Source organism: Schistocerca serialis, chromosome 2 (genome assembly GCF_023864345.2).
Source record: "Schistocerca serialis cubense isolate TAMUIC-IGC-003099 chromosome 2, iqSchSeri2.2, whole genome shotgun sequence".
NCBI classification, from domain to species: Eukaryota; Metazoa; Arthropoda; class Insecta; order Orthoptera; family Acrididae; genus Schistocerca; species Schistocerca serialis.
The window spans coordinates 657552666-657572449 of NC_064639.1; the positions used below are offsets into that span (position 1 = coordinate 657552666).

Here is a 19784-nt window from a genome sequence, read left to right on the forward strand (position 1 = left end):
CCTCTGCTACTGAATCTAGCCCAAACTATCTCACATGCAGCTTCAATTCTTATGTCGGTGGATCTGAGTTTCTTGTCTAATGCGACCAGTACGCCACCTGCATTGCCATAAACCTATCTTTCCGATGTACACTTAAATTTTCCCCAAAAATCTCACTGCTATTAATTTCAGGTCTCATCCAGCTTTCTGTACCTAGTATTATGTGAGCTTCACTGCTTTTTCATGAGCGCTTCAAACGCTGGCTCTTTGTTGCGAATGCTTTGGCAGTGTACCATTAGGATTTTAATATTCTCACCTGTGGGAGAGATTTCTTTCAATCTTACAAAGTGATACTTCAGGGTTTCCTACAGCGATCGTTAACTGGACTGGATGGAGAGTTGCCTCTTCTCAAAACCCTTGTGTGCACGCCACACACAGTCAGCTACCTGAGTAGCAGTCTCTGATATCTTGTGCTCACCTTACACACTTAGGAAGATTCTACAGTTCTCAGCCCAAGTCCAGGAAATCGCAGCATAGTCTTTCACAGAAGTCTCTGTTTCACTCCATTCACTCTACTCAGAACCAAAAGAACACAATCAGTTCTGAGTACAAGGCTGAAAATCATGAGCTTCGTTGAAACTCCATATGCAAATCTGGTTTCACAACCTTTCCCTGCCAATCACTGGAATGACCCAAATATGACCTCGGAGCCCAGACGCCGCACGTAGTGGCCTCGCGGTTTGAGGCGCCATGTCACGGGTTGCGCGGCCCCTCCCGCCGGAGATTCGAGTCCTCTCTCGGGCATGGGTGTGTGTGTGTTGTTCTAAGCGTAAGTTAGTTTAAGTAGTGTGTAAGTCTAGGGACCGATGACCTCAGCAGTTTGGTCCCTTAGGAATTCACACACATTTCGGAGCCCAGACGACAGGCACCATTTGTTCCAACGTGCCCCATACTCTGCTATTGGTTGCACCCTATTCACTCAGTTTAATATTACCATTTATCAACAAAAGCTACGCTACATGTAAGGCTACATGTTAGTTATACTCACAATCAGATTGTGACATTTCGTTTTGAAACGTTGTGAGCATCAATGCTAAACGTTACCAGCTGCAATCTAACTTCTTGTCTAATATTACCATTCAAACAGCACGTTATTTCTGCATTCAAAAAATTGTTCTTTTGGTAACAGTATCGTCCTCAAATAATTCAGCCCATAATTGCTTCAAATAAAACAAGGATACATTCACTCAAAGCAGTCGTATCACTTATCCGATTTTCCTCTTATGGTCTTTATAAGGTCTTTATCTTCCTATCTTGCACATATATTTCTGTTTGTATGTAACTACTGCATAAAACATCCCATATATAGTGTTTCACATAGTACAGTCTTTATAAACTGTAAACTTATTAAAAATATTCCGGGCTATTAAGCCGTGATCAAGTTGGTAATAACTTCTCTGAACGTCCGGTTAACGCCTTAGAATACTACTTTACCGTCATCTACAGCCTTCTGGACTGAGCTGACACAGCTGCGACATTTCCATTGCTTCTGTCGAAAACGAAATGGCAGACGATACTCCATGTCAGCAATGGGCTGAGATATTTTGTGGATGCTCATATAGAGGTATTTCGCGGTGATGCGGAGCAGTTTGAAGTCAAATAATCATCTGTAAACAAAAAATTAACATATAGTTTTATGTCTTCGAGGTCATCGTTAATAGCGTATGACTGCCCTTCGTAGATCCGCATGCATTTATTGACTCACACGTTATCATTCCTCTTTCCACTTATCGAAATTTTTATTTAACTTTGCAGTTTGTGTCTTATCCGCTAGTAATTCCCGATACAAGCAGACTGCACATATGTAGCTGCAAGTAAATAGAAGATAACTATGTGACAATTTTTTTTCAGTTGATATTTGGAACTTGCTGCTGTGGTAACATCGGTTCTTGTCAGATCACCGAAACTAAGTCTCACATCAAATGAGTTCGCAGTTGCGAGTAAGAGCATCGGCTGCAGAATGGAATGATGACAATGAAAATTTCTGCCGGACTGGGTGTCGAACCCGGATATCCAGCTTATTGGGAGGGGTCGCCTTACCATTTGGATATCGGTGCACAACTCACGGCCAGATCCAAACTCCCATTTGTCATCAACCATGGGTTCAAATGGCTCTAAGCACTATAGGACTCAACATCTGAGGTCATCAGTCCCCTAGACTTAGAACTACTTAAACCTAACTAATCTAAGGACATCACACACATCCATGCCCGATACAAGATTCGAACCTGCTACCGTAGCATCAGTGTGGTTCTGTACTGAAGTGCCTAGAACCGCTCGGCCACAGCGGCCGGAATCAACCATGGGTCTGGCCGTGAGTCATGCACCGAGATCCAACTGGTAAGGCGACTGCTCATAATAAGCGGGAAATCCGGGTTCGAGACCCAGTCCGGCAGAAATTTTTCAGTGTCGTCATTCCTTTCTACAGCTGATGGTAGTCCTTATTCCCAACTGCGAATTCATTTGACGTGTTTTGTAACGGCTGTGGTCGCGGCAGTGCCTGCTCCTTTCGACATGCATGCATATCCAAAGAAACTTTGCATCCTAATTTATTTATTTATTTATTTATTGTTCCGTGGGACCACATTAAGAAGAAGTCTCCATGGTCTTGGAACGAGTCAATACATGAAATTATAACACGATTGTAGAAACAGATAAAATGAAATATAAGAAACATATTCAGGCGACAAGTCGTAAGTTTAAACAAAGAAAATCAACAATGTAACACTGGAATTTGCTTAATTTTTAGCTCTTCCAGGAGCTCCTCGACAGAATAGAAGGAGTGAGCCATGAGGAAACTCTTCAGTTTGGAATTAAAAGTGTTTGGGCTACTGCTAAGATTTTTGAGTTCTTGTGGTAGCTTATTGAAAATGGATGCAGCAGAATACTGCACTCCTTTCTGCACAAGAGTCAAGGAAGTGCATTCCACGTGCAGATATGATTTCTGCCTAGTATTAACTGAGTGAAAGCTGCTAACTCTTGGGAATAAACTAATATTGCTAACAACAAACGACATTAAAGAAAATATATACTGTGAGGGCAATGTCGAAATTCCCAGACTATTGAATAGGGGTCGACAAGAGGTTCTCGAACATACACCACACATAGCTCGAACAGCCCGTTTTTGAGCCAAAAATACCCTTTTTGAATCAGAAGAATTACCCCAAAAAATAATACCATATGACATAAGCATGAAAATATGCGATGTAGACTACTTTTCATGTTGAAATGTCGCTTATTTCAGATACTGTTCTAATGGTAAAAGCTGCATTTAGTTTCTGAATAAGATCCTGAACATGGGCTTTCCACAACAGCTTACTATCTATGCGAACGCCTAGGAACATGAACTGTTCCGTCTCGCTTATAATATGCCCATTCTGTTTGATCAAAATATCAGTTCTTGTTGAATTGTGAGTTAGAAACTATAAAAACTGAGTTACTGTGATTTAGTATCAAATTATTTTCCACAAGCCACGAACTTATTTCATGAACTACACTATTTGATACTGTTTCAATATTACACACAAGATCCTTCACTACTATGCTGGTGTCATCAGCAAACAGAAATATTTTTGAATCATTTGTAATACTAGAAGGCATATCATTTATATAAATAAGAAACCGCAGTGGCCCCAGCACCGACCCTTGGGGAACGCCCCACTTAACAGTGCCCCATTGGGACTGAACATCACTACCACTCTCAATATTGCGGAGAATTACCTTCTGCTTTCTGTTCTTAAAGTAAGAGGCGAACCAGTTGTAAGCTACTCCCCTTACTCCATAATGGTCCAACTTCTGCAGTAATATTTTGTGGTTAACACAGTCAAAAGCCTTCGTTAAACCAAAAAAAAAAACACCTAACGTTCGCAACCTTTTATTTAATCCGTCCAAAACCTCACAGAGAAAAGACAATATAGCATTTTCAGTTGTTAAGCCATTTCTAAAACCAAACTGTACATTTGACAGCAAATTATGTGACTTTAATGCTCCAGTAACCTTGTATATACAACCCTTTCGATAACTTTAACAAACACCGATGGCATAGAAATAGGTCTATAATTGTCAACATTATCCCTGTCTCCATTTTTATAAAGTGGCTTCACCACCGAGTACTTTAATCGGTCGGGAAACCGACCACTCCTAAAGGAAAAGTTACAGATATGGCTAAGTACTGGGCCAACGTACATAGAACAATACTTCAGTATTCTGTTAGATACCCCGTCATATCCATAAGAGTTCTTGGTCTTTAGTGATTTAATTATTAACTCAATCTCCCTCTTGTCAGTATCATGGAGGAGCATTTCAGGTAACAGTCTCGGAACACTATTTTCTACGAGCGCTATGTGATTCCCTGTTGGGACTAGGTTTCTACTTAGTTCACCTGCTTTATTCAGACAGTGATTATTAAATACTGTACATATATGCGACTTATCAGTAACACGGACATTCCCACTATGCATTGATTCTATATCTTCGACCTGTCTCTGCAGACCAGCCACTTCCTTTACGACTGACCATATGGTTTTAATTTTATCATGAGACTTTATTATTCTATCTGCATACCACATACTTTTTGCCTTCCTAATAACTTTTTTAAGCACCTTACAATACTGCTTGTAATGGGCTGCTGCATTTAAATTGTTTCTAACGTTTTGATATAATTGCCACTTTGTTCTACAAGATATTCTTATCCCTTTAGTCAGCCACCCAGGCTGCCTGTTTGTTGTGCTAGTACCCTGTTTTGAACGTTCTAACGGAAACCAACTTTCAAAGATCACGAGAAAAGACTTGAGGAAAGCATTATATTTATCGTCTACTGTATCAGCACTATAAACATCTTGCCACTCTTGTTCCTTGATAAGTTTTACAACGGTCTCTACAGCAACTGGATCAGCTCTCCTAAGAAGTTGATAACTATACTTAACATGTATATCAGCACAAAAATCCTTTAGAGTTAAAATTGTGCATCATGATCTGAAAGGCCATTCACCTTTTTGCTAACAGAATGCCCTTCTAGTAATGAGGAATGAACAAAAATATAGTCTATGGTTGTTCTACTGTTCCCTTGCACTCTCGTTGGAATGAATACGATTTGCATAAGATTATATGAATTAAAGAGGTCTACCAGCATCCTTTTCCTTGCACAATCACTTATACAATTAATATTGAAGTCACCACATATAACTAACTTTTTGTATTTCCTATAAAGTGAACCAAGAACCTCCTCTAGCTTTAGCAAAAATGTTGTGAAATCGGAGTTTGGGGATCTATAAATAACAACAGTCAGAAGTTTAGCTCCACTAAATTTAACCACACCTACACAACATTCAAACACCTTTTCAGTGCAATACTTTGAAACATCAATTGAATCAAATGTGTTACCGTTTTTCACATACATGGCTACTCCCCCACACCGCAAAGAGCTCCTAGAAAAGCTGCCAGCCAACCTGTATCCTGGTAAAAGAAGCCTCTGAATTATCTCCTTATTTAAGAAGTGTTCAGATATACCAATAATTTTAGAGTTAACATCTGTAAGTAGTTCACTAACTTTATCTTTAATACCTTGTATATTTTGATGAAATATACTAATTCACTCATTAATCGGATACCTAAGCTTTATCGGAAGTGGTTTCCTTGTTAGAGAGACTTCCCCTATGCAGGAATACCTGACAGCTGGCTTCAGTCTAAAAAAGGTACAGCTCTAACCCCCACAACTACCGGAATTTTCCCATGAGTGATCCCACCAGCCCCACCTATGCTGTCACCTATAAACTTTGCCATCCTCCCCTTTCCATACCTGTTGAGGTGCAGGCCATGTCTAGTGAAACTCATCTTGCTGATAGACTCCACCGACATCACTGAAATGTGACTCATGCCTTCTGTCATCAGCGCACTCCCAAGTCTCATGTTATTACGCCTGATGGCTGTATTAAGATGAGGCCGATCGTGACGCTGAAACAGTTCCACGAAATGCACATTCGTGTTGCCAGTCTGAGTGGCTATCCATTCTAGGTCACCATCTATGTCATACTCCCCAACCCTGTCAATACTATTACCAGCCCCACCCACAATCACTACCTGATCCTCTTTGGTAAAATCTCTACGTAACCCCCCTATGTTAACAGTCACCTGAGCCAATCCTGCATTAGGCTTCACAATGCTGGTGACCTGGTACTGACTCCACAACACTTCCTGCAACTGCTGGCCTACACCTCTACCATGAGAACTACCTAACAGCAGAACCTTCTTCTTTCTCTTAGACTTCGCAACTGTCCTAGCCACCGTAACTGCTGAGGTCTGCTGCATACTTCCTACATTTACAGCTACTAGAGATTCCTCTCCACTAGACTCTGACAGTTGGTCATATCTATTGCAAACACCAATAGTAAAACTATCTGAAAATCTCCTTCCCCTAGCAGATCTCTTGCCAACAGCCAGCTCCCATTCCCCAACCCCCTTCTCCCTCCTCATCCTATCTAGCTCCTCCAGTGCGTCTTTCAACTGCACCTGAAGGGCACAGATCTTACGCTCCTGCTCCTCTATCAACTTACTCTTGCTACATAACCTGCAGTTCCAGGAGAGGATCTCACCAGAATGCCTACTGGCTTTCCCAATGCATTCCCCCCAGTGAAAATACTTCGAACAAGTCTCACACCGCAATCCACTACTCACAAACCTACGGGAAAACCCACACTTCTCACTTATGGTAAAATTTTATAGTTATTGAAACAAGAAAACAGGTTTATCTAAGTTCCGCTACTACAATGAGAAGATGTTAAAAACTGACTACAATAATCACAAACTTGCTCTACAAGGGAAGTAACTAGTATTATTGACAGTATTAATCAACAACGAATGAGAATATAACAAAATACTGACACAGAAAGAAAATCAAACGTCTAATGACACAGTAACGAAACTGAAAGGAGTTCGCAAAAATTTCTTCTGAAATTATTTCACCAGAAAACACCAAGTACACCGGTTGAAGAGTACTAAAGTTCCTAAATAAACTACTACACACAAACAATTATTTACTACTTAGTTTTCGATGTGCCGCTACAGCATTATCGAAATTAAGTGTTGTCGGGCTTGGATAGCACTAGGATAGGTGACCGTACGGTTGTGCCGAGCGCTGTTGGCAAGCAGGGTGCACTCAGGCCCTGTGAGGTCAGTGAGGAGATACTAGCCGGAGAAATAGCGGCTCAAGCCACGAAAATTGGTAACGGTCAGGAGAGTGGTGTGCTGACCACTTGCCCCTCCATAAATGCATCCAGCGACGCCTATTGGCTGAGGAGGGGACGGCGGTCAGTCGCTGCTGATGGGCCCTCCGAGGCTTGTTCCGTCGGAGTTCACAGTTTTTCAAATTAGAACATAATTAATACCCCTCATATATCCACGTTGCCTTTAATCTGTCTTTCCGCTTACCATACCTTCTTAGATTCACTTGGCAATTCGTGTTGTGTGGATTGAAATTTGAATGTCGGTGTGTTACACTGGTCTCAGCTAAAGGCGCAGTGCGACTGTGTTGCAGTTCGAGTCGTGGCCGTACGGGCCGGTGGTGTGCAAGGTGCAGGAATTCACGAAGGACGTGTCGGTGGGCGTGTCGGTGTTCACGCTGACGGCGCTGAGCGCGGACCGCTTCTTCGCCATCGTGGACCCGCTGCACCGGCTGGGCGGCGCCGCCGGCCGGGGGACTGGCGGCGCGGGGGCCGAGGGGCTGCGCTCCACGCTGCTCGTCACCGCCGTCATCTGGCTGCTCGCCGTCGCCTGCGCCACGCCCGCCGCCGTCAACACGCACATCAACTACATGGTAAGTCGCGGCGGTGCCGGCGCGGGAGCGGTGGTCCTGGCAATAATTCCTGCACAGCAGCTCCTCACGACGATACAAAGAAACTGGCAACAATGAACTCTAAACATCTAAGACATCATTATGGACAGATATTCATATAGACGCACAATTTTCCGTCAGATGGTGCAGCAGCATACTATGCTCGGCACCAGCAGGTAAAGGGTTGATAGATCAGACATACTCATACCTACACAACGCCACAATTGGGCGAATATCAAGCTGGTTTCAGCACATCAACATCCTGTGCAGAGCAGATCCATAACATGAAATCTATCATACGCCAAATCAAGATCAGAAACTTTTGTTGTGACCTTTGTCGACTTTCGAAAAGCGTATGACTCAATTGATCGAGAAACAATAAAGAGCACCCTTGCAAAATTTGGTCTAGATAGGAAAACAATATGATAAGGGCCACTTTAAATAACACAGTGTCAAACGTCAAGTTCAGAGGCGAACTATCAGAAACATTTGAAATCTGTACAGGGGCGAGACAAGGTGACCTGCCCTCTCCATTGCTTTTCAGCTGTGTCCTGGAAAAGATAGTCAGAGAGTGGAAAACAACCGTACCGCCAGGTTATGGGACTCAAACCGGACACAAAAGAAATGGCCTCAGTGGAAATTTTTGCTTTTGCTGATGATCTGGCACTCATTGCAAATAATATTAAAGAAGCTAAGGTTCAAGTGTCCAGCCTAAAATCAATTGCCGCTAAGATTGGCCTAAAAATGGAATTTAAAAAAACTGAATTCATCACAAACATCAGACACGCTCCTTCTCATATTAAAATACAACAAGAGAAAATCAAGCAGTCGAAGAAATTTAAATATCTTGGAGAAATAATTACACCTGACGGTTCAGAAAATGCAACTATACAAAGTAGGTCCTCTAAACTAGAAGGTGCTTTTCATCTGTGCAAAGACTTATACAAAAGCAAAAGTCTGTCTTTAAACCTAAAACTTTGTCATTATAACACTGTAATTAGACTGTCAGCTTTGTATGCATCAGAATGTTTAAACATGACGAAGAAAGGACCACTACGAAAACTTGAAATAAAAGACCGGAAAATTTTGAGGAAAATCCTTAGCCCTATCAAAGAAAACGGAGATTTCCGCCGGAGACACAACAGTGAATTATACGAACATAGAGAAGACATTGTTACCAGCATGAGGGAACGGAGAATGATGTTATTTGGTCATCTGGAAAGAATGAATTGGCAAAGACTTACTCATCGCATACATTCATCAATTTCAAAAACAAAATCGTATTCAAAATGGGCAAGCCAAGTTAAAAAGGATTTACAAGAAGCTGAAATTTCATTTGATGACTTTCAGGATCGAGAAGTTTTGAGAGACGTTCCACGTCCTGCCTGCAAATGGTCAAAACAGACAAAAGAAGCACAGTCAGACAAAATGAAAATCTACTGGCAAAAGAGGAAAACCCAATCGGGGAAGACATAAAAATCTTCTTGGTCCATAGCAGACCGAAACTATAGGAAAAAAGTAAAAAAATAAAAAAAACAAAAAACGCAACAGCTACAGCACGGGGTTGAAAACATTATTGTTACCATACCTTCGGCAGAATGGCTTCGTATATGGCTGTATCAGCGTCAACAGTCGCCGTTTCTGAATAATTTGTCCAACAACCAAGAGGGGCCGGTACTAACGTAAGAATCATCAATCATCGTAGCTCTCGGGTCGACTGCCGAATTACGTTCTGTAAATTCTTCAATAAATCCTCGAGGCAACTGGTCGACTTCGTCTTGTGGTGGCTGGCAAATACACAGTTCAGTCGCATTAATGTTACCACAAATTATGTTCGACGTCAACGTCCAGTAACCACTCACTGACGTCATGTGGTAGCACTAGCATTGGAGGATACACGAAGCGAGTGGGGCGGATGTAAAAAGAAATACATTCCTTGTCGGAATGTGGAAACTGTGAGACATATCAGTAGTCCAAAAGGGCATGATCATTGGCTTTCGGGCCAATGGTTGAAGCATTACTGAAACGGCTAAGCTGACAAGCTGATGGCAAGCTGCCATGGTTAGAGCATACCGAGCACGGAAGAATGGCACTATCCAAAACCGGCTCCGAGGCAATGGTGGTGCCTCACGGTCCACACATGACAGGTGTGAACGACGGCGAAGATGTGTACTGGCGAATAGAAGTGCAACATTTGAGCAACTGACCGCCCAAATCAACCAAAAGGCTATCAAAAGTGTCTCGTCAAGGACCGTTCAACGAATGGTGCTGCTTATGGGCCACAGCAGCAGGCGCCTGGTTCGTACACCATACCTAACTGCTGTTCATCGGTGATGAAGCCTGGAATATGTACACCAATGCCGCAACTGGACGCTCAGTGAGTGACGAGAGGTGGGCTTTTCAGATGAATCACCGTTTATGATCTATTGGACAAGTGACCATTTGCAGTATAGTGCGTGAACCGTCTGAAAGCATACACCCTGTAAGGGTCCAGGCCGCAGGAGGGAGCGTTATGGTGTGGGAATGTTTTCGTGCCATTCCCTGGATGAGGTCCTCATTCTGGAAGACATGATGGATCAACACAGCTATGCATCTATCCTTAAGGACCATGTGCACCACTACTTGTAGTTTGTTCTTCCTCGGCACGATGGCATCTACCAGCAGGGCAATGAACCGTGCCACACAGTTTGCAATGCACTTTCGTGATTCTAAGAGCACCAGGATGAGTTTCCTGTATTTTCCTGGCCACCAAACACCCTGGATTTAAACCCAATGGAAACTTTGTGTGACCACGTGGATCCTCAGCAGAGAAACCTAGTGCAACTGCCCACTGCACTGGAGTCGTCATGACACCAAATCCCTGCCAGTACCTTTAAAACCCCATTGGCTCTCTTCCTGCAGGTTGAAACACGTATGTAACATATCAGCGATGGCGAGGCATTGGAAATTTTAAAGACAGAAATAATAAATGAATAGGAGCCAAACGTAACCTCCCTAGAATTAAATTTAATGACAATAAAAGTGAGAATCGCAATCTGACTAAGGTATAAGTTCTTCATAAAAAAATTAAGGTCCATTCTGTGATAAGAAAATCTCAGTGATAATAATGATTCAATTAAACCGAAATATCGGTCTTTGGCCCTGTGCAAAAATCAAAAATTAAATTCTTACCTCATTGCAACACCTAGTCAAATTTCTGCTCTTGTTGTTGCGCACCGCTTGGAGGAACTGCATCGCAAATAATAATATTCCCATTTTTTTTTCTTTTGTAATCTAATTGAAAACTGAAACTTTTGTTTAGGGGAAGTGGAACGAAATAGTTACTTCAATTAAATGAAAATTTTATGTGCCCACGCACTAAGTACAAAATATATCAGACAAAGACAAATGTGAGTACAAAACATAGTAGCAAATCAGAAAAATGTATATACAAATTATTTGACAGATAACAAAGTGCACAAGCACTGAAAAAAAAATTCTTTAGCATATTCAGAACAAATAAACAGACTAGCAAAAAATATTATGTTGACAAGTGACATGAGTGCACATGCACTGCAGTTGAGAACATATCAGTAATTGATGAAATGTATGTACAATTAGTAACAAATGACATAAGTGCATTCGCATTAAAGTATTGAATATACAGAATAGTAGAAATCATATTGAAAAATGAGAAAAGTGTACAGGCACTGAAGTTCAGTAGAAAACATATTAACACCTAACAGAAGTGCACATGCACTGTAGTTCAGAAAATAAAATGGATATACAATATAAAAGACAAAAGTGCACATATACTGTACTTCAGAACAAATAAAAAAAATGTCTTTAGCATTTTGGCAATAAATAAACATAATAGCAAAAAAAAATCATCATATTGAAAAATGAGAAAGGTGTACTCGCACTGGAGTTTAGCGAATTGAAAAAAATGTATAGCCCTGAACATAAATAATGTTAGCAAAAATGATTTTCACTATGTGACAAGAATTAGGATAGGAAAGGGAAGGATTGCATCATGGTTGTAGCACTTTAGATTGCACACAGCTGTTTTGAAAGTCCATATCTTTCCACAGAAGTACAACACCAAGTGACACAACTTGAAGTTCTTTTCCCCTCAGAATTTATCAGCGTAGCCAAGACACTGAACTGTCGTATTAATGTTTCATGTTTTCATTTTGGCAGTACATTAGGTACACCAAACAGTGGGACCATAATAACGTCTTCATCGCTCACGGTGGTGGACAGCATTTCGTGTCAACACCACGCTCTTACACAGCACATCAACGTAGAATTAGTGCAAAACCAAAGATAGTGCTCCATGATCACTAGGATAAACAGGACAAATGGACATTGCAGTAATTCAGGGTAGTTAGCTCATAAAGTGAAGGACATTAAGTCAAATAATATTGTCAATTACAGTAGTAGTTTGCGGCATTCATAGCCCAGTTATTGAACATTTCTGTACCATGTATGTAGTATTACAGAAAAATGTTCATTAATTGTTTTACATAGAATCAGTAATTTTCTTTTCCTAGTTACAAAGCATTATTAAATAATCGCATTCTTTTCCAGTTACAAAGTATAGCATAGTTAATTAATCATTTGTCATTCCAATATAGTATTAATCATTAACCTTCTCCTAATTACAAAGCATCATGAAACAAGCGCATTCTTTTCCAGTTACAAAGTATGGCATAGTTAATTAATCATTTGTCATTTCAATATAGTATTAATCATTAACCTTCTCCTAATTACAAAGCATCATGAAACAAGCGCATTCTTTTCCAGTTACAAAGTATGGCATAGTTAATTAATCGTTTGTCATTTCAATAGTAATAATCATTAGCTTTTTCCTAATTACAAAGCATTATGAAACAATAGCATAGTTAATTAATTATGTGTCATTCCAATCTAGTAAGAATCATTAGCCCTCTTCTAATTACAAAGCATTATTAAACAGTCACATTCATTTCCAATTACAAAGTATGAACATTGAAAACAAGAGCTAATTAATGGCATAATTAATAACAATTCATTAAGTGACACTAATTATTGGCACTCAGTGGCCATCAGGTATCGAATAGTATAAAGCATTGTTCCTCATTCATTATTATTCAGATCATTACGAAGTCATTATTAAAAATCAGTTAATTATAGTCATAGCATTAATAATCATGGGCATTATAAGTAGTCTCATTACAATAACAGTGGCAATTACTAGCCAGTTACTAAGCATTATTTTATATATATGTGTATTTTTGTTGTCTCATTAAGAAGTCATTACTCAAGTGACATACTATTCAGAGCTAATCAGTATTATTCAGAATTTTCTCAAACTGGTATCACTATTTGGGACTGTTAATACATTTTTTTTAGCAATGCATTGCGTTGGGATCGATAATTAATTGCTGAGGCATAACACTTTTTGCTTTTGACCTATTGCTGCAAATGAGGATAGGTAACGTCATTCGTCATGAGTCAGCTGTAGCATGGTTATGTAACAAGGCAGTATATGTGATTATATTTATAAATGATAGACACAAATGGGTAAAAAAAAAAAAATAAAAATGCAAGTACTAGAACAGGTATAATAAGTAACAGTTTTAGTAAGTATCATGACAAGCATCTCCTGGAAAAAATACAAAATGGATTATTGACCTGAAAGAAGAAACGTACACTATGCTGAAAAGTAGGGAACTTCGAATTAACAAGTAGTGAAATGTGTATAAAATGTGTTCCAAAGCTGTCCTTTCCAAAACTTTCCGTCATCCTACTATGCAATATAACACCTGCTGTCAAAACAAACTGCAACAAATACTTAAATAACTACATAGCATAAATATAAAACTCCAACATTATCCTCATCTGTAAAGAAAAAACTTCATTATCAATCACTTCATTATCCATATTATCATAACTTCATTATTATCATCACCTGTAAAGAAAAACTTCATTATTCATAATACCATATCCTTCATCATTATTCATCAGTATTCATTATCATCTGCAAAAAATCACTTCATTACTCATTATACAACTATTCCTTATCTCTAGCATATTTCATCACTAAAACTAAGATGTGTAGTTCAGTCTGACAGCCTGCATCAATCACCTTGTATTCTGAAAGAAAAAATTAGCTAAGGCTGCTATTCTATGATGAGTATAGTATATTCTTGTTAATGCTTGTTAATCCTGATCCATTTACTCTTCCTCATAAAGTTATTGCATCTTCTTTCGTTTATTCCGTAGGTGAAATTCCCATTTCTGTTGAATTTATTTCTTACACGCACCATTTCTTACTGAAATTGATGAACAAAGATTAATGTCCTGCATTTAAATCATATACCCACTAAATAATGACTGGTTTATGGTAACATGATTAACCATACAGCATAACATGACAGAAAACGTAATATGTCAAAGACATTGACAGTGTTCAGATGCAAAATGTACAGATAATATCACAATGCAGCAGCAAAAAATGTAAAACAGTCACGATGTTGAGATGTCATAAGGCAAAAAATGTCAAAGTCAACAGGTGTGTTATATCTTAACTATTTCACAGTGCATACAAACAAAACTGGAGTACAATCATATACACAAAAAAAGTGGAAAATGTGCACGGTCTGATGTGTAACGACAAGAAAAGCGACCTGCTAACCTTACCTTGCCGGGCACTTGCCAAGAAAAAATGCGATAATCTTCAGTAATTAGTCAAGTGAAATAATTGCATTAATAAAAGACATCATAGTGTGTTGAATCATAAAGTGTCTTCATTCAATAAACGGTTTAATGTTTGAGATATGGTGGTTGCCTTTCGATTTTCTAGTTCTCAAAGTTTCGACGTGTACAACATTGGGGTGAGGGATGCAGCGAATCCGATATGGACCTGCGTATAGAAGTTCAAATTTACTGCACTTACCTTTTAATTTACTGGATAAATAATGTGTACGTACTAATATTTTCTGTCCAACGTGAAAGTCGCGGCGTGTACAAACCTGTTTTTGCTGTCTTCTCCGGCGCTCTGCGGCACGTTTGATGTTGTTCAGCGCAATGTAAATTATTTCGTGGTGTCTTAGTCGACGACATTTAGGGAAGTTTACTAATTCTTTAATTTTGTTTGGTGGTTCAACGTTTTTCAGTATAATAGACGGAGATACCATAGTGGATTCATTTGGAATGGAATTAATTACATCATGGAATGAGAGTATGTGTGTATCCCAATCAATATGTCCTTTGTGGCAGTATATTCGGCACAGCTTACCAATTTCTTTCATTAATCTTTCACAGGGGTTCGAAGAAGCGTGGTACTTGGATATATAAATCGGAGAAATGTTTCTAGCTCGTAACATGCGTGTCCATACGCTACTACGAAATTGAGATCCATTGTCAGAAATTACTTTCATCACATGCCCTACATGAAACAGAAAATGTTTTACAAATGCTTTCGAAACAGTTTTAGCAGTAGCTTTACGTAATGGAGTGAAAGTAACAAATTTCGAAGTGAGTTCAACAGCGACAAAGATGTAGCAAAAACCTCTGTTAGTTCTCGGAATCGGACCAAAAATATCTACTGCGGCCATGTGTCTTAATTTAACAGGTATAATGGGATATAATGGAGGAATATGTGAAGTGGTGTCTGATTTAGCTTTCTGGCAAATTTTACAAGACGCTAAAACTCGTCGTATACGTTTCTCCATGTTAGTAAAATAAGAGTTCTGTCTCAGTATAAGAAAACATTTTCGTGCTCCGTAATGTGCGTAACTTAAATGAGTGTACCAAATTAATTTGTTAACCAGTTCGTCAGGAATGCATAATAACCAATTGTTGCTGTCAGGATGAGAGCGGCGAAACAGAATGTCATTGCGTACAATGTAATGGCTTCTAATCGTAACATTTTTCCTATCTTGCCAAACGTGTTTAATTTCTTTCCACACATTGTCCTTATTTTGCTCTTGCGCTATGTCCTGTAATGACGATGAAATAAAGTTTTCAAATGCAACTTGCTGAATGTACATGACACTGAAATTTGTTTTGCAGAAGTTGGTAGCAACGTCTTGCTGATTGTTGCCGAGAGAACGCGATAGTGCGTCTGCTATAACATTTTGTGTGCCGGGAATGTGAACTATTGTAAAATTAAATTCCTGTAAATAAAGTTTCCATCTGCTTAATCGGTCGTGAGTAAATTTAGCTGAAAGCAAAAATTGTATTGCTCTGTGGTCTGTGTAGACGGTGGTATGTCTGCCATAAAGAAAGTGCCTAAATCTCGTAAAAGCCCATACAACACATAATGTTTCCAATTCTGTAACGGAATAATTTCGTTCAGCAGGTGACAGAATGCGGCTTGCAAATGCGATGTTTTTAATAACTGTTGAACCATCTTCTTCAATTTCCTGGAAAATATGTACGCCTAAAGCGGTGTTAGAACTGTCGGTGGCAATGGAAAAATTTCTAGTAAGATCGGGGTGCGATAAAAGTGGAGCATTCAACAAAGCATGCTTCAGGTTCATGAATTCAGAATGTGCTTGCTTATCCCAAGACCAAATAGTGTTTTTACCTGTTAATTGGCATAGTCTAGGTGTGTCTAAAGCGGAATAATGAATAAATTTACGAAAAAAGTTAATTAAGCCCAAAAAACTGCGTAGTTGTTTCTTTGTCGTAGGAATACTAATGTCACGTAGAGCCTGAAGTTTTTCCGGATCAGGTGCAATGCCTTCTGCTGAAATCACGTGTCCAAGAAATTTTATAGAAGTTTTGCCAAAGTGCGATTTACTAAGATTAACTGTAAGTCCATGTGCACGAAAAGTTTGTAACAGTTGTTCAAGAATCAGATTGTGTTCAGACCAGTTAGCTTTTGCAATAAGAATGTCGTCTACGTACGTCGTGATTCTGTCTTTAATGCAAACGTGTGTCGGATGGCGTCAAAATTAATAACATTTTCGTGAACAAGATTCTGCGTGCCTAAATTATTGCTTACGTTATTGGAATATGCAATCTGTACTGTGTCTGGTCAAATTCTATCGTACGTGCTGTTATTTACGGGAGAATATTGTGGCATATCCACTATATGAACTGCTTTGTTATTTCTTACTGACGTGTTACGCTATGGATGACACCTATTGTCTGTTTCATTCATGATTATTTGTTGTTGCTGATGTTGTTGCTGCTCATAAGATCGACTGTTATTAAATGTACGCCGAGAATTGTGCTCATTATTTTTACGTCTGTCGTGATAGTCATTCTTATACGGTGTATTGCGATACGAGTTGAAATAGAGTGTTGTCTGTACGTAGTTATTTCTTTGCTGACGTACGTTACTATTTGTTGTATCAGGGACTATACGTGCACGCGGCGGAACATTAAAGCCTGGTTGATCTTGTGCATTGTTGGTTAGGTATGCTAAGCGGTTGACTTTCATGCTATTGTGGTGAAAAACATCTATTGTTACAAAAATGTGGTTTCGACTGCCGAAAATTTTGTACATACTGATGATTACGATTTTATCTGTTAAAAAAGTTACGGCGGTAGTTGTCATTACGGGAGTGCCTGCTGAAAATTGTCACATTCGGTAAAAGATTTGTCATATCGGGTTTTCAGTACAATATTTCTTAATTCTAGATAGAGCAATAGTTAAAGAGCAGTTTTGATAGATATAAAGGATAGTAGAAGAAAAGGCAGCAGTGCAGAAAACTAAAGATGAAATAGCACTACTACAGCTCGGGGCCCTATGCTCGCTACGGCACATATTCATTAAAGCGTAATGAATCCCCTGAGGTCTTTTACGCACTGCAAATAAATTTTAGCTTTTGTGTTACAGGCAATAGCGGTAAAATTTCAAAGGCAAATTGTTGTATCCGTGCTAATTCAAATTTCTTCATTACAGGCAATGCTGTTGTAAATACAAAAATAAATTGTCGCATCTGGTTCAAAGCTAGCTTCTGCATTACAGGTAATAGCGGTGAATGTACAAAGATAAATTGTCGTATACAGTGCAAATCGTGTACCTGTACGCTGTCATTATTAAATTCCTTACATTTTCTTACAAATGCAAATTGCTCGAAATCTACGTTCTCGTCACTCAGTTTGATAACACGTTCAGGTTTGTGTGTGAATCTGTTCGTCTGTGTCATTTCGGATTTCAAGTTGCGTAGCTTCTGTAAATTGTTCACATTATACACGCTGCGTGACTCTGACAAATGCTCGCAACGTGGCGTCTGCTGTATGTTATTAACCGAAGTGTTTTTCATTTCTGTTACTTCTTGTTGTAAACTTGACAACTTCCTCCGTAACGTGTTGTTAGATGAATCGATCTCATTAATTGTCTGCTGTAAATTTTGAAATTCAGGTGTTTGGTTAAATGAAATCGGTGCAGTATCGTCTGATTTATTATCATTACTACTTTCAATAGCATCAATACGACTGGCTAATTCATCATATTTTTCAGTCAGTATTTTTGCCTGATCATCGGTTTTAGAATCGGACGCATTAATCTGTTTTTGCAACTTACGCGTAGTTTCGCTCAGTTTTTTAACATCAGCTTTGATGACATCGCAATCCTGTGTTAGATCTAATTGTTCGAATCTGTCTGTCACTGTTTGAATATTTACTGTGTGTGTATCTGTTTTTGATTTAAGATCAGAAATTTCATCCCGTAATTCCGCGTTCAACTGTTCTATGGCATTAATTTTGTCGGACACTGTAGTAATATTATTGTCTGCATACGTCTTCGCTTTCGCGAACATTTTACGTTTGTCTTCTTGTCTCTGTGCTCTGATTGTTTCCATTACTTGTCGTTTCACTTTGTTTTGATCCTGAATAAATCTGCGGAAACGCGTATCACTGTTCTGTATGTGCTGATTAAAGCGCTCGTTAATCTGAGTGTTCTGCTGTTCGAATTTCGCGTCTATCTTTGCGTCCATAGTGCGCGAAAGTTCTACCGTCATTGCTTTAAACTCGTCCCGTAATTGTGCAGCTTTTTCAGAGCATTGTTTAGCGACTCCGCTAATTTCGTCTCTGAGTGTTTCTGTTGCTGCTATTTGCATTTCCCTTAATTCTTGCGCAACAGACTTAATTTCTTCGCTATTTTTTCGTGAACAAGCCTCAATTTCCACGCGCAACTGCTCCTTAGTGTCATGACATTGCGCGGCAACGGCTCTAATTTCTTCACTAAGCTGTCTGGAATTGTCGTCTAATTTTTCATTTAAGTGTTGTTTGAGATTTTCATTATCTTGTTTGTTCTGTTCCCTAAGTTGTCTGAAATTTTCATTCTGTTCACTAAATTGTTGTTTGAAATCTTCACTCTGTTGTTGTAGCAATCTTAACAAAATTTGTTCAAAGCCAAAGTTAGCGTTTATACTCTCTGTGCTGTTTAGTGGTGGATCTGGAACTCTCTCGCTTACTGTAACCATTTGGTTATTCTGAGATTTACAAAAAGGTTTGTCAGTCGGATGTACACTGTCAGACATTATTTCGGAATTAAATAGATCCGTCGTACTTTGAGTATATCCTGTTCTTTTTAATTAGACAAATTTGTCTGTGCGTTACTTGGGTTTTCCAAATCGGGTGTGTTAAGCTCGGCAGCGCTCATTACAATAGAGCGTTCTGCGTCATCAATTGTCGTGAAATCAACAGAGGACATAACCGAGTTCGTTTGTTCATCATTAAGACAAAAGTCATCATTAGTGGTTGGAATGCACTGATTGTTAGTGAACGCAGGATTGTCATCATTACTCTGCGTGTCAAAATTATTATCAGTCACGTTGTTTAAGTCGGTAAATTCATTCACAATACCTCGCGATACACTATTCATAGTCTTTCGCGGCATTCTTACAACAGTCACAAATATTCACAAAACAATAAGCACAAATGCAAAAACAACACACAAATACAACAGAGCAACGAATTGCCGTTGACCTGTAGA

The 19784-nt window shown here is 39.3% G+C and overlaps 1 protein-coding gene across 1 annotated transcript in view; it reads left to right on the top strand.

Moving 5' to 3' along the window:
- The window catches only part of LOC126456310 (neuropeptide CCHamide-1 receptor-like), a 68418-nt gene that overhangs the window by 16588 nt on the left and 32046 nt on the right, over positions 1–19784 (top strand). Inside the window, exon 2 of the mRNA XM_050092061.1 lies at positions 7571–7849. Within this exon, the coding sequence (XP_049948018.1) occupies positions 7571–7849 (279 nt within the window). The remainder of the gene's footprint in view (positions 1–7570; positions 7850–19784) is intronic.